This window comes from Musa acuminata, chromosome BXJ3-6 (assembly GCF_036884655.1).
Source record: "Musa acuminata AAA Group cultivar baxijiao chromosome BXJ3-6, Cavendish_Baxijiao_AAA, whole genome shotgun sequence".
Classification (NCBI taxonomy): domain Eukaryota; kingdom Viridiplantae; phylum Streptophyta; class Magnoliopsida; order Zingiberales; family Musaceae; genus Musa; species Musa acuminata.
The window spans coordinates 41,879,046-41,891,554 of record NC_088354.1 but is presented as its reverse complement, the minus strand read 5'-3'; the positions used below and the strand labels follow the sequence as shown (position 1 = coordinate 41,891,554).

The following is a 12,509-nucleotide window of genomic DNA, read 5'->3' as shown; positions in this document are numbered from 1 at the left end:
TCGGGCGTTGGGTTGGTCAAGATGCGACTTGGGCGTTGGATTGGTCGAGATGCATGGCTCAAGCGTTGGATCGGTCGAGATGCGTGGCTCGGGTGTTTGAGGCGTGGCTTGGGCGTTGGATCAGCCGACATGCGACTCTAGTGTTTGATCGATTGAGATGCGCGGTTCAAGCGTTGGACTGGCCGAGATGCGACTCGGGCATTGGATCAGCTGAGATGCGACTCAGGTATTAGATTGACCGCGAGGCATGGCTCGAGCGTTGGATCGGCCGAGATGCAACTCGAGCGTTAGATCAGTCGAGATACGACTCGAGTGTTTAATCGGTCGCAAGGTGTGGCTCGGGCGTTGGATCGGCCGAGATACGACTCGGATATTAGACTGATCGCGAGGCATGGCGCGGGCATTGGATCGGCCGAGATGCGATTCAAGTGTTTAATCGGCCGAGATGCGTGGCTCAAGCGTTGGATCGCCCGAGACTCGACTCAGGTATTAGATTGACCGCGAGGCGTGGCGCGAGCGTTGGATCGGCCAAGATGCGACTCGGGCTGGAGGTTGGGCATGTGGGCCGAGTGACTATGCTCAACTCATGTCTCGATGTCGACGGGCCGCCTGTTGAGAGCAATCTGGAGTGACCCAAGCATGAGCTGGACCTGCAGGCCAAGCGGCTATGCTCGGCTCAGGTTTCGGTGCCAACGGGTCACCTGTCGAGAGCGATCTGGAGTGACCCGGGCATGAGTTGGACCTGCGAGCTAAGTGGCTATGCTTGGCTCAGGTTTCGGTGCCAATGGGTCACCTATCAAGGGTGATTTGGAGCAACCCAGGCATGAGCTAGACCTGCGAGCTGAGCGGCTATGCTCGGCTCAGGTTTCGGTGCCAATGGGTCGCATGTCGAGGGTGATCTGGAGCGACCCGGGCATGAGCTGGACCAACGGGCCGAGCGACTATGCTCGGCTCAAGTTTCGGTGCCGACAGGTCGCTTGTCGAGAGTGATCTGGAGCGACCCGGGCATGAGCTAGACTTGCAGACTGAGCGGCTATGCTTGGCTCAGGTTTCGGTGCCAACACGTCTCCTATCGAGAGTGATATGGAGTGACCTGAGCATGAGCTGGACCGATTGAGGGGTATCCTATCCTCTTCTCGGACAATTACGGAGATGACCGAGGAGTGGATGGTCGAAGCGGAGCTGAGCCCCACCACTGGGGGTATGGCCATTCACCTATGATGGCTCGAACGTTTGTCTTGACTTATCTGACCGATCCGTCTTCTTTTGTAGAGATGGTGAACCTTCATTTAGTGAAGAAGACGCCCGGTGTCAAGGCTGTCGTGCCCTCGTCTCGAGATGGGGAGGGTTCCGTAGGTGGGGATGTCCCGTGGGAGGGCACTCCAAAGAGGGCGCCAGCATCCCCGGCAATAGGGCGCCCTCCGAAGAAGACGAAGATGGTGGCTCGAAAGATGCCTACGGGCCCAGCCACTCGCTTGAGTGCCATCTTGGAATTACCGGGGGCCGCTCCCCAGGGTGAGGGCTCAGGGAGCACGAAGGGGAAGGGGTCGGCCGGGTTGTCCGGTAGCGACCCTTCTAAGAGGATGCCGACATGCTTGTTGCCGATATGGGAGCTGTCGCATCCACTCCTGGGCCGGTGGTGAGCAGTACCAAGCCCTGAATATGGCTGATCTTTCGGCTAGGGAGTCGGGGGTACCCTACGCCACTCGGTGGTCGACCCTCAAGGCTGACAATCGCATCTGGGACGACGGGCCAACTGCCCAAGAGTACATCCGAGGGGCATTGCACCCGACCATAACTAGGTCCACGACCTAGGCCACCGAGGAGGTCCTAAAGGAGGAGTGGCTGGGATTGCCCAAGAAGGTCGAGGAGGCGATCGCCGGGTATAAGGCATCTGCCAGGTTCTAGCGTGGCTTGGTGAGGTCGGGCTGAGCCACGTATGAGTACGGGTACCGGGTGGCCTATGCTTGCTTCCAGGCCAAGTACTCGGACCTACAGCTGGAGTCAGACCCGTTTGTTGACAACCCAGTTGATCAGGATGTCGACATGCCGGCCAAACGTCCCCTTCGACGATGGGCCCGAGACTCCCCGCGCCCCACCGCCCCCCGGCCACCCCCCCCCCCCCCCCCCCCCCCGAGCTAGGGGCTGCACCCCCTTTCCTTTTTCTTTTTGTTCTGGTCGAGTTTGGAACTGTGCCGCCCGACCACCATGTGTATTCCCTCTTTCATCAAGGAGCACTTTTATTTTGAAATTCTGACTTGTTTTTTCCCCAACTGTGGGTGCACAGGCCTCGTATATCTTCTCTGTGTCCTAACCAGCCTCCTTCATGGGTAGAATTTCTTCAGGTTTGTCGTGTTCCACGTTCTCGATAGGGGACTTTCCTCCATGGTCTCGAGTCGGTAAGTCCCCTCTTAGACCACGTCGTAGACTCAATAGGGGCCTTCCCAGTTGGGCGCGAGCTTTCCCCTTGCTCGGGTTGGGTCGCTCACTTCTGCTCTTCAGAGGACAAGGTCCCTGACCTTGATCAGCCGCGGACGAACTTTACGGTTATATACCCGAGCTGTCGCCTTCTTGTATGCTAGGGTACGTAGATGTGCCTTGGCTCTCCTTTCCTCAAGGAGATCCAGGTTTGCTTGGAGTCCCTTCTCGGAGTCCCCTTGCTCGTAATTGGAGGTGCGTAGGGTCAGGAATACCATCTTGGGTGGAAGGGCCGCCTCAGTTCCAAACACTAGGCTGAACGGGGACTTCCCCGAGGTGGTTTTGGGAGTCGTCTGCATCGCCCATAGGACGTTGGGAAGCTCGTCCACCCAAGCACCATGTGCGCTTGAGATTCTCCTCTTGAGGCCTTCCAGAATTGTCCGATTCATCACTTCGGTCTGGCTGTTGGTTTAGGGGTGCGCGACCGAGCTGAACTTTAGTTGGATCTCATATGACTGGCAATAGGCCTTGAATTTGGTATTATTAAATTGAGCTTCGTTGTCGGCGATGATAGCCTTCGGGATCCCAAATCGGGTGATGATATTCTTTCATGTGAAGTTCTGGACTTGCTTCTCAGTAATGGAGGCCAAGGGTTCTGCTTCAACCCACTTCGTGAAGTAATCGACCCCGACTACGAGAAAACGCCGCTGACCCGATGCTGGAGGGAAAGGTCCAAGGAGGTCGAGCCCCTATTGGGCAAAGGGCCAGGCCACGTCTATCGGAGTAAAGGGGACCACTGGCTGGTGCGACAATCACATGCCTTTGGCATTGTGGGCACTACTACAGGTATGACATGGCGTCCAAGCGCATAGTTGGCCAGTAGTACCCCTGCCGGAGAGTCTTGAAGGCTAAGGTTCATCCCCCGATGTGCTCCCCACAAATCCCCTCATGGAGCTCGGCGAGGATTGTCTCGGCCTCTAATGGCACAAGGCAACGCAAGAGGGGTTGAGAGAAGGCCCTTCGGTATAGCTTTCCACCGAAGGCGTAGTACCAGGCTTGGGTTTGCCTCAACCGTCTTGTAGCCGCCGAGTCGTCGGGCTCCTTTCCGTCCGTTTGGTAGCAGAAGATCTCCTCCATCCAGCTCAGTGGTGAGTTCGTTTTGGTGACCTCGTGAGTCATCGCCGTCGGTGCTGTTACGGACTCGGTCGCTAGGGCCGACGCCGAGCTGTGGGAGGAAGTCGATCTGGCTAGCTCGTCGGCCCGCATGTTCTGTGCCCAAGGTATCCTAGTGATTGAGAGACGGTTGAAGTGGTGGGCGAGTCGCTTCGCCTCCATCAGGTATGACACCATTATTGGATCCCGGGATTTGTAGCTCCCATTAAAGTGTCCCATCACCAGTTGAGAGTCACTGAAGACTTCAAGGTCGTCCACATGCATCTCCAGAATGAGGCATAGGCCATGGAGTAGCGCCTCGTATTCAACCTCGTTGTTAGTGGCTTGGAATTGTAATTGGAGCGACCTCTCGTAGGTTTCTCGTGAGGCCCTTTGAGGATGAGCCTGACCTCGGCCGCTCCGGTAGTGGACGAGCCATCCACGTATAGGGTCCACGTGTTTTGGTTGTTCTCTTACCCCATAGCATGGTCTTTGGGAGTTAACTCAGAAATAAAGTCAACCAATACCTGAGCTTTGATGGCGGTCCTAGGGGAGTACTGAATGTCAAATTTGCTAAGCTCGACCGACCACCGTAGCATGCGACCGGATGCATCGAAGTTGGAAAGGATCTGTCGTAGGGGCTGGTCGGTGATCACTTTGATTGTGTGGGCTTGGAAGTAGGGCTGCAACTTTCAGGCTATCTTCATTAGAGTGAGAGTTAGCTTCTCGATTGGGGAGTACCGTGCCTCGGGGCCGACGAGGATATGGCTGATATAGTATACGGGTTGCTGCATCGGTGGTATCTCCCGAACTAACACCGAGCTGACTGCTTGCACCGAGGCCGCCAAGTAGAGGCTAAGAGTTTCGCCCAGCTCGGGCAAAGCGAGTCAGGGCAAGCGAGCGAGGTGCGCCTTCAATTTTTCGAAGGCTTCCTCGCACTCCGAGGTCCATGTAAAGTTGTCAACCTATCACATAACTCAGAAAAGGGGGAGGCACTTGTCGCCTGATCGTGATACGAACCTGCTAAGTGCTGCCAACTTCCCAGTGAGTCGCTGCACCTCCTCGACCGAGCAGGGGGAGTGCATCTCGGTTACGGCCCACACCTTTTCTGGGTTGGCGTCTATCGCCCTTTGGTGAATGATAAAGCTAAGGAACCTCCCCGAGCTGACCCCGAAGACGCACCTCACAAGATTCAGACGCATGTTGAACCACTTGAGCATTTGGAATGTTTCCGCCAAGTCGGTCAGGTGTGCGCTTGTGACCTCGCTTTTTATGATCATGTCGTCCACGTACACTTCCATATTCCTCCCGAGTTGGTGCTTGAAGAGTTTGTCGACCATCTTTTGGTAAGTTCCCCCAACGTTCTTCAGGCCGAAGGGCATTACTTTATAACAATACACCCCGCTGGTGGTGACGAAGGCAGTGTTCTCTTGATCCTGAGCCGCCATCCGGATTTAGTTATAACCCGAGAATGCGTCCATGAACGTGAGGAGTTCGTGGCCTGCGGTGGCATCAACTAACTGGTCTATCCTAGGGAGCGGATAGCAATCCTTGGGGCATGCTCGGTTGAGATCGGTGTAATCAACAAACATCCTCCAGCTTCCATTAGATTTCTTAACGAGGACTACATTCGACAGCCACCGAGGGTATTGAACCTTAGTGATGAATCCGGCCCTTTTAAGGCAGTTGACCTCGTCACCAATTGCCTTTTGTTGGTCGGGGGCGAACTTCCTTGGTCTCTATCTCACCGGCTGAGCCTCGGGGTCAATATTGAGCCAGTGTTGGGCCACTTCTGGGTCAATCCCGAGCATCTCGTCGGGAGACCAGGCGAACATGTCGGCGTTTCTCCTCAGGAAATCAATGAGGTGGAGTTGATCCGCTACGGGGAGTGTGGTTCCGACCTTGACGGTCAGATCGGATCAACTCCTTTTCAAGGGCACCTCGATGAGTCGCTCGGGAGGCTCCAGCGACGTTGGTGCCATGGGTCCTTCACGGGGGTTGGGGGTTTAAGTTGGTTGCAATTTCCCAGGGAGAGCAATCGCGATGAGATAGCATCGCCTTGACTCCCCCGGGTCGCTCCGGGCCTCCCCGATCCCCGCCGAGGTCGAAAACTTGATGGCCCTATGGTAGTTGGAAACCACCGCCTTTAACTTGTTGAGTATCGGTCTGCCAAGGATGACGTTATAGGCCGAGGGCAGATCGACTACCATGAAGGTGGCCAATACTGTCTTCGCTCTCGGCTCTTCCCCAATGATGATAGGGAGGACCATGGTCCCAAGTGGGGAGATGGAATCCCCAATGATTCCTATGAGCGCTGACGACATGGGGGTGAGGTCTCTCTTGGTCAAGCTGAACCTCTTGAAGGCATCGAAGTAAAGACGTCAGCGGAACTCCCGGTGCCGACCATCACCCTTTTGACTCAGGCGTTGGCAACCTGGATGGAGATCACCAGGGCATCGTTGTGATGGGCACGCTCGACTTCTCTAGCCCCGAAGGTTATTTCAGGCTCGAGCTCAGGCCTAGGACGTTTCTCGGCCGTGCTGCGGGCATAGGCTTTCCTCGCTGCAGAGTTGTTACCGTCGATTGCTGATCCCTCGGAAATGATGTCGATCTGTCTTTCAATGGGTCCCCTGGGGCGCGGAGTCGCTTCCCGGGGTTCCCTGAGATAGCGTCCGAGGTGGCCTCTCCGGATCAGTCCCTCTATTTGATTCTGGAGGTCGTGGCAATCCTCCGTATCATGGCCGTAGTCTCGGTGGAATCTGCAATATTTAGACCGATCTTTGTGAGTGGCCTTCATGGGACGAGGTTGTCGCAAGAGACTCTTTTCCCTAATTTGGAGAAAGATCTCGGTGCGGGACGTATTCAGGGGGAGAGGCGGGGGCCTCGAGAGTAGTAGCTCTTGTCGGTCGGGTCTCCGGCGGGGTTGCGTCAGGGTTGCTAAGGTCATTCCCCAAGATTGTTCCACCCTTGGCCTCTTGCTGTCCATGCGCCTCCCCGTCACCAACGCTTCGGCGGTGACGTACTGGTTGGCGCACTGGAGCATTTCGGAGATAATCATTGGCGATTTCTCGATCAGCGACCAGAAGAACTTCGAAGGCTTCAAACCCATTAGGAATGCCTGCATGATTAAAGAGGGGTGAGCGTCCGGGAATCCCCGGATCTCAGTAGCAAAACGTGCCACGAACTGGGAGAGCAGCTCGTCTTCGTGCTGAGATAACGCGAACAGGGTGGCCATTGAAGGCCTAGGTCACACGCTGGCGAGGAAGTTCTGCTTGAACTCCCTGGTGAGCTGGTCGAAGGATGAGACCGTGGATTGGTGTAGCCAGCTGAACCACGCTCGTGTCGGTCCCTTCAGGGTGGTCGGAAATGCCCAGCACATCAATGCATCAGAGGTGCCGTAGAGGGCCATTTGAGCTCGAAATGCGGAGACATACTCTGCAGGATCGAAGCCGTTGTCATATGCTTCCAATGCCGATAGCTTGAAGTTGAGGGGTACCGGCTTGTCCTGTATTTCCTGAGTGAAAGGGGACCCGCTTGAGCCACCTTTGCTGGACTCGCCCCATGATTTTCGAAACTCGCGCTGGAACTCATCCAAGCGTTGCTTGACCCGAGACAGCTGGGCCCTAAGCGAGTCGTCAGCCGAGTCGGATGATATAGTGTTAGGTTCAAAGTGGGGTAGTGTGGCTCGGTAGGGTGTGGGTATGTTTTGCCCGGGCGGACCTCTCGGGTCCGTCGCTTGCTCTCGGGCTTCTCCGGTCCTAACATGCTCCTCGCTCAGCCTCTGCCGGGTAGGGTCAGTCGGGGGAGCTGCTAGTCGCACGATCTGAGGAATGAATGGAGCGAGCGTCTGCATCATGCCTGCCATGGTTTGCACTTGCTTGGTCAGGCCGAGGAATGCCTCGGGTGTCACGGTCGAGGGTCCCGCAATGAGTCCGAGGGGCGATAGCTCCGAGTCATTGAGCAAGCACCAATAGCGATCTGGAATCGAGGCCGGGACCCTCCCATCTCGGGGGGTGGCGAGGGCCTGACTTTAGGGTTCAACGGAAGGGAGACCGGTCGATGGTTCTCCCTCGGGGAGAGCTCCTGCTAGATGCTCCTACGACATGGCCCTCCTTCTAGCACCAAAATGTTAATGAACAAATATACCGTGGCTGATGAGTCAGCACGGCTTGGTTCACGGGTCGATGTTGGGAGCCTTCTGTTGGCTGAGCTGGACGTCGAGGCCGACCGGACCCTCGCGACGGGGTGTTGATCAACGTTCCTCGGTCTGCCGATTCAGGCACCATTTATGATGAGCCACGTCTTTTCATCTCTGAGATGGTTGGCAGCTCGTCCTCATACACTGGATGGCGATTCCTGGGTTAAGATGCTCGCTGCTCGTGGGTGGTCGTCCGCCTACAAAAAAATGGCCCTCGTCGGGTGATCCCCGGTTGTGGCCCCTCCGACGAGCAAGTCAGTGTGGGGTGGATTATTTTTTTGTGTCTGTCCTCCCTTGGCCGAAGGTCGGCCATAGGTTTTATACTATTGCACGAGGGTCGGTAGCACATGGCCGCTGACCCTCGAGGGGTGGGACGAGACTTCTGATCGGCCGTCGTGTCTGGGATGTGCGGAGTAGCGTCGGACGACACCTTCTGAGCTCTCAGGACGAGACAGGTAGAATAGCTTCTCGGTATGATTCTGACTTAGTGTGTGACGTCAGCGATGACATGTCCAAGGTTCCAAAACATGTCGTATCAGATATCATTGAGGAAATAGGGATTCATCTATTGGTTATTATAGCATATAGAAGGTCGTTGAATCTTTCGACCATCTTCTATCAAATTCTAAGATCCATATCAAATAAATATAGTCTTCTTCTTAAAAATCTAAAATTAATAATTATCATCTTCGAAAATAGAAAGAAGTAAATTAAGAACACTTCAGTCATCTTTTATTTTTTTAATCTACCGGTCTTTCTCTCTTTTCTTAATTGATATACTCCTTTTGATCTTCTTTGAACCATTGACTTTTCTATACAACTTTAGGGAGAAGGAGAAGAAAATTAATAAAAAAAATATCAGTATTTTCAATCTATAATACTTTTATATTTATCCAAAATCATTTATTTATATTAACTAAAAGATAAAATATAAGTTTTTTAAAAAAAATAAAAAAAAATAATTATATCCTGATATATCTTTTCATCCTAATCTATTTATTTAAATTTAAATTTTTATCTTTTATTTTATATAATCCTGAACATATCTGCATACTACAGATAAATTTCTGAGTACGAGCCCATTGAAGTACTCCCATCTGTTGAAGTTGTTCGCATTGATGTTGACGGAGTAAAGCGGCGTTTCATCTTCACTTCCACCAAGCGGGAAACATGCTGACGCTCCTTCTTGACCGGTCTTTCCTTTCAGCTTACATTCATCATCTTTTACCAGCGGTTTCACTTCGCCAGGTCAAAAGGATGAGAACCAGTCGAACACCAAAAGGGAGGTAGATCATGTGATCGAGTGTGCGTTCCGACGCCTTTCTCTCATCTTCTCGTGCTACTTGAAGCACTTCAATGTTGGACGAGCTCCTTGGTATGCTTTTGAATACTCAAAAGACTTTGGATCTCGTCAGACTTCCACGCATTCTGACGATGGCGAAGAACCAACCAGGATGAGCTTTTTATTTGGATTGACAAGTATGGCTGTTGAAGTCGTTGTTTTCGTTCTCGACGACATCTTTTAAAGCATGCAAAACTCGGGATAGTCAATACCTGCATTTCTTGCTTTCAGATGTCTCACAGCCGTCACAGGTCTTTGAAGTCACCAAAAAATTGTAAAGGCCAATCAAGGACATGTCAAAGTCCCTGCTAACAAACAAAATAATTGACAGCTAAATTATGTAGTTATGTCCGGTTGTTCCCATTGCCTGACAAGAAATCCGGGACCCTGAGGAGATCTTTCTCGATAATATGTCAAATTCTCATTGGTGTGTTTCTTGGTGTCAGCAAACCGGAGGATGTTTCTTGGTGCTTGGAGGCTACACAGTCAATGGTGTAACCGAAACGGTGCTTGGAGGTTACACAGCCTTGGTGCTTGATGATTCTTCAGGATGCATGGACCTAAACCTGAAGGTAAAGACTATTCGGCGATAATACGGGATGTTGTCTCTCGTTGAGGGGTCGGAGGGTGATTAAAATACGCTGTCGTCAGATCTGATGTATGGAGAGAGAGAGAGAGAGAGAGAGAGAGAGAGAGAGAGGCTCGTCAACCAAGGAAATGAAAGAGAGAGAGGCTTGTCAACCAAGGAAATGAATGCATGTGTTCGGATCGAACTGGAAATCGTCAACAGATGGATTGACCTCAGATTTATATGCTTGTAAAATTCTTTGACTTGCTTGCTAAGTTACGGCTGAGAGTATTAATTGTTTAGCAGACAATTGCAAAGGGTAAAAGTCAAAGTACATGCTTAGGGTCAAAGTTATGACTAAAACATATGTTGAATATGATACGTTTAATGAAAAAAAACTAAATTCTTTGCTATACGAGATTATATAATCTTCGAATCTAATTGGTGAGGTAGGTAAGGACAAGGTCAAACTTATTTGTGAACAGGTAAGATAGATGACAGTCTGTTTGTAGCCGACTTTTCCTCATACAAATGGCTAGTTGATCCGAGTTTCCGCGTTGATCCGAGATAATACTATTCAAGCTGCCAACTTGGTCTTGCACTGTCGCAGTCGATGTTGATGCTGCCGGTGAGGAAGCAGAGAGGGCTCTCAATTCATATTTTGAACTCACTGAGTCCACGGAGCTCTTTGACCGTCCTCTCCCAAGCAACCGTGTTTGGAGTTATAATATAAGTATATGTATACCAAGCAACCCCCCTCCATCCCGAAGCCCCATTCCGTTTCCTACTTCTCGGTTCTCGAGTCTCGCCCTTTCCCTTGCTTTTGCCATCTCGCCTCTTCTCCCTCCCCCTCTCCCTCTCCCTCGTTCCATCCGTCCACGTTGATTCGTTCGTTCATGCCAATCGGCTCCGCTATGGCGACTGCACCCCGCCACGTCTCGCCCGTTCGTAACCCCCTCCGCCACCGGCCCAGCTCTCCGCTCAATCCCCTCGCCGCCCGCCTCCACTCTGCCGCCCACATCCACGCCACTACTGCTACTGCTATTACCACTGTCGTGTCCACCAGAACACACCTCTCCAACCTCGACCGCCTCCTCCAAAAGAAGCAACCGGTTGCTCCACCACCGCCACCGCAGCCCGCGCCTGACCCCGTCGTCGAAGATGATCGCGATCCCCGTGATTCGCCTTTCTCCTTTTCCGTGCTCCACCGTACCGGCAGCTGCCTACTGAACGCCCTTAACCTCCCTTCCGCTCTCTTTCTTCCTTCCTCCTCTACCCAGCAGGCCGAAGAAATTTCTCCCCGCAGCCTCACCCATCTCCGCCGCCTGCTCTCTAACTCCAACCGCCAATCTCCCCGCGGCGTCATCGCCCCCAGATGGCATCAGTACCACGGTGCCGCCGACTGGGACGGCCTCCTCGACCCACTCGACCATGATCTCCGCCGCGAGCTCATCCGCTATGGCGAGTTCGCCCAGGCCACCTACCACGCCTTCCACTCGAACCCCACCGCCGCCCCGCCCGATCGCCCCCGCGCCGTCGTCCTTCCGGACCGCTCCTACCGCGTCACCCGCAACCTGTTCGCGACCGCCTCGGTGGAGCTGCCCCCGTGGGTCGACACCGTGGCCCCGTGGATGATGACCGCCACGCCGACCAGTTGGGTCGGGTACGTTGCTGTCTGCGATAACGAGCGGGAGATACAGCGGATGGGGCGCCGCGACATCGTCATCGCGCTCCGCGGAACCTCCACCTGCCTGGAGTGGGCCGAGAACTTCCGCACCTGGCTCGTACCAATTGACGAGGAGGAGCAGGAGGCCGAGGAGGAGGAATCCTCGGAGGGGGAGCAGACAGAGAAGCCCCGAGGAACTGTGCCGAAGGTGGAATGCGGGTTTCGCAGCCTGTTCAAGACGGCGGGGCCAGACGCGCCGAGCCTGTCGTCGATGGTGGCGGAGGAGGTGCGGAGGCTGATGGAACAGTACGCAGGGGAGGAGCTGAGCATCACGGTGGTGGGGCACAGCCTGGGGGCGGCGCTGGCGGTGCTGGTGGCGGACGAGCTGGCGGCGAGCGTGTCGCCGCACGTGCCGACAGCGGTGTTCTCCTTTGGCGGCCCGCGGGTGGGGAACCAGGCGTTCGCGGACCGGGTCGAGCGGCGGGCGGTCAAGGTGCTGCGGGTGGTGAACGCGCACGACCTGGTCACGCGCGTGCCATGGGTGCTCCCCGCGCGCACCGACGGTTACGCGCACGTCGGGCGGGAGCTGCGGGTGGACAACCGGATGTCCCCCTACCTGCGGCCCGACGCCGACGCAGCCTGCTGCCACGACCTGGAGGCCTACCTCCACCTGGTGGACGGCTTCATGGCCACCAATTGCCCCTTCCGCTCGGACGCCAAGCGCAGCCTCGCTCGTTTGCTCAGCCAGCAGGGCACCAACGTCAAGGAGCTCTACGTGAGCAAGGCGCGGGACCTCCGGCTCCGGCCGGCCGGCAGCTTCGCCCGCTGCAACTCCGGTCAACTCCCCAGTCCTTCGTCCACCTGCTAAGTCCACAGAGGAAATCATGCGCTCCTTGGATCCTCGACAAGCTTCAAGAACTTGGGAGGATCCGACTACTGACCAACACTAGGGTCATTCTACTTAAGAAAAGATTCCGATTCTTTGATTTGATATAAGAATTCTTAGTTCTGTAATCTAATTAAGATCTTTTCAAGAAAAGAGATGATATTAAAGCTACAACGATCATCATCGTTTTTGTCAAGAGCAAACCAAAACGTCAAAATTGACTGGCCCCAATCCTTTATCCAAAATAAGATGGTCTATTCCTAGTTGCCAAAGAGCCAA

General features: G+C 54.1%; 3 protein-coding genes across 3 annotated transcripts; 1 reads left to right on the top strand and 2 right to left on the bottom strand.

Moving 5' to 3' along the window:
• Positions 1-2,498: 2,498 nt before the first annotated feature.
• LOC135641489 (uncharacterized) lies at positions 2,499-2,867 on the bottom strand. The gene has a single exon (XM_065156853.1). It carries the CDS (start codon positions 2,865-2,867, stop codon positions 2,499-2,501), a length of 369 nt encoding a protein of 122 aa, XP_065012925.1.
• A 3,122-nt stretch (positions 2,868-5,989) lies between these two features.
• LOC135641488 (uncharacterized) lies at positions 5,990-6,805 on the bottom strand. Its single transcript, XM_065156851.1, has one exon. The coding sequence runs from the start codon at positions 6,803-6,805 to the stop codon at positions 5,990-5,992; it is 816 nt and encodes a 271-aa protein (XP_065012923.1).
• Positions 6,806-10,445: 3,640 nt separating this feature from the next.
• LOC103989913 (phospholipase A1-Ibeta2, chloroplastic) lies at positions 10,446-12,404 on the top strand. Its single transcript, XM_009408862.3, has one exon. It carries the CDS (start codon positions 10,575-10,577, stop codon positions 12,210-12,212), a length of 1,638 nt encoding a protein of 545 aa, XP_009407137.2. The 5' UTR covers positions 10,446-10,574; the 3' UTR covers positions 12,213-12,404.
• Positions 12,405-12,509: the final 105 nt, after the last annotated feature.

What these genes read in the sequence shown, in the direction of transcription:
- LOC135641488 (XM_065156851.1), bottom strand. Translation starts at nt 6,805, where the DNA reads ATGGCCACCCTGTTCGCGTTATCTCAGCACGAAGACGAGCTGCTCTCC.
- LOC135641489 (XM_065156853.1), bottom strand. Translation starts at nt 2,867, where the DNA reads ATGAATCGGACAATTCTGGAAGGCCTCAAGAGGAGAATCTCAAGCGCA.
- LOC103989913 (XM_009408862.3), top strand. Translation starts at nt 10,575, where the DNA reads ATGCCAATCGGCTCCGCTATGGCGACTGCACCCCGCCACGTCTCGCCC.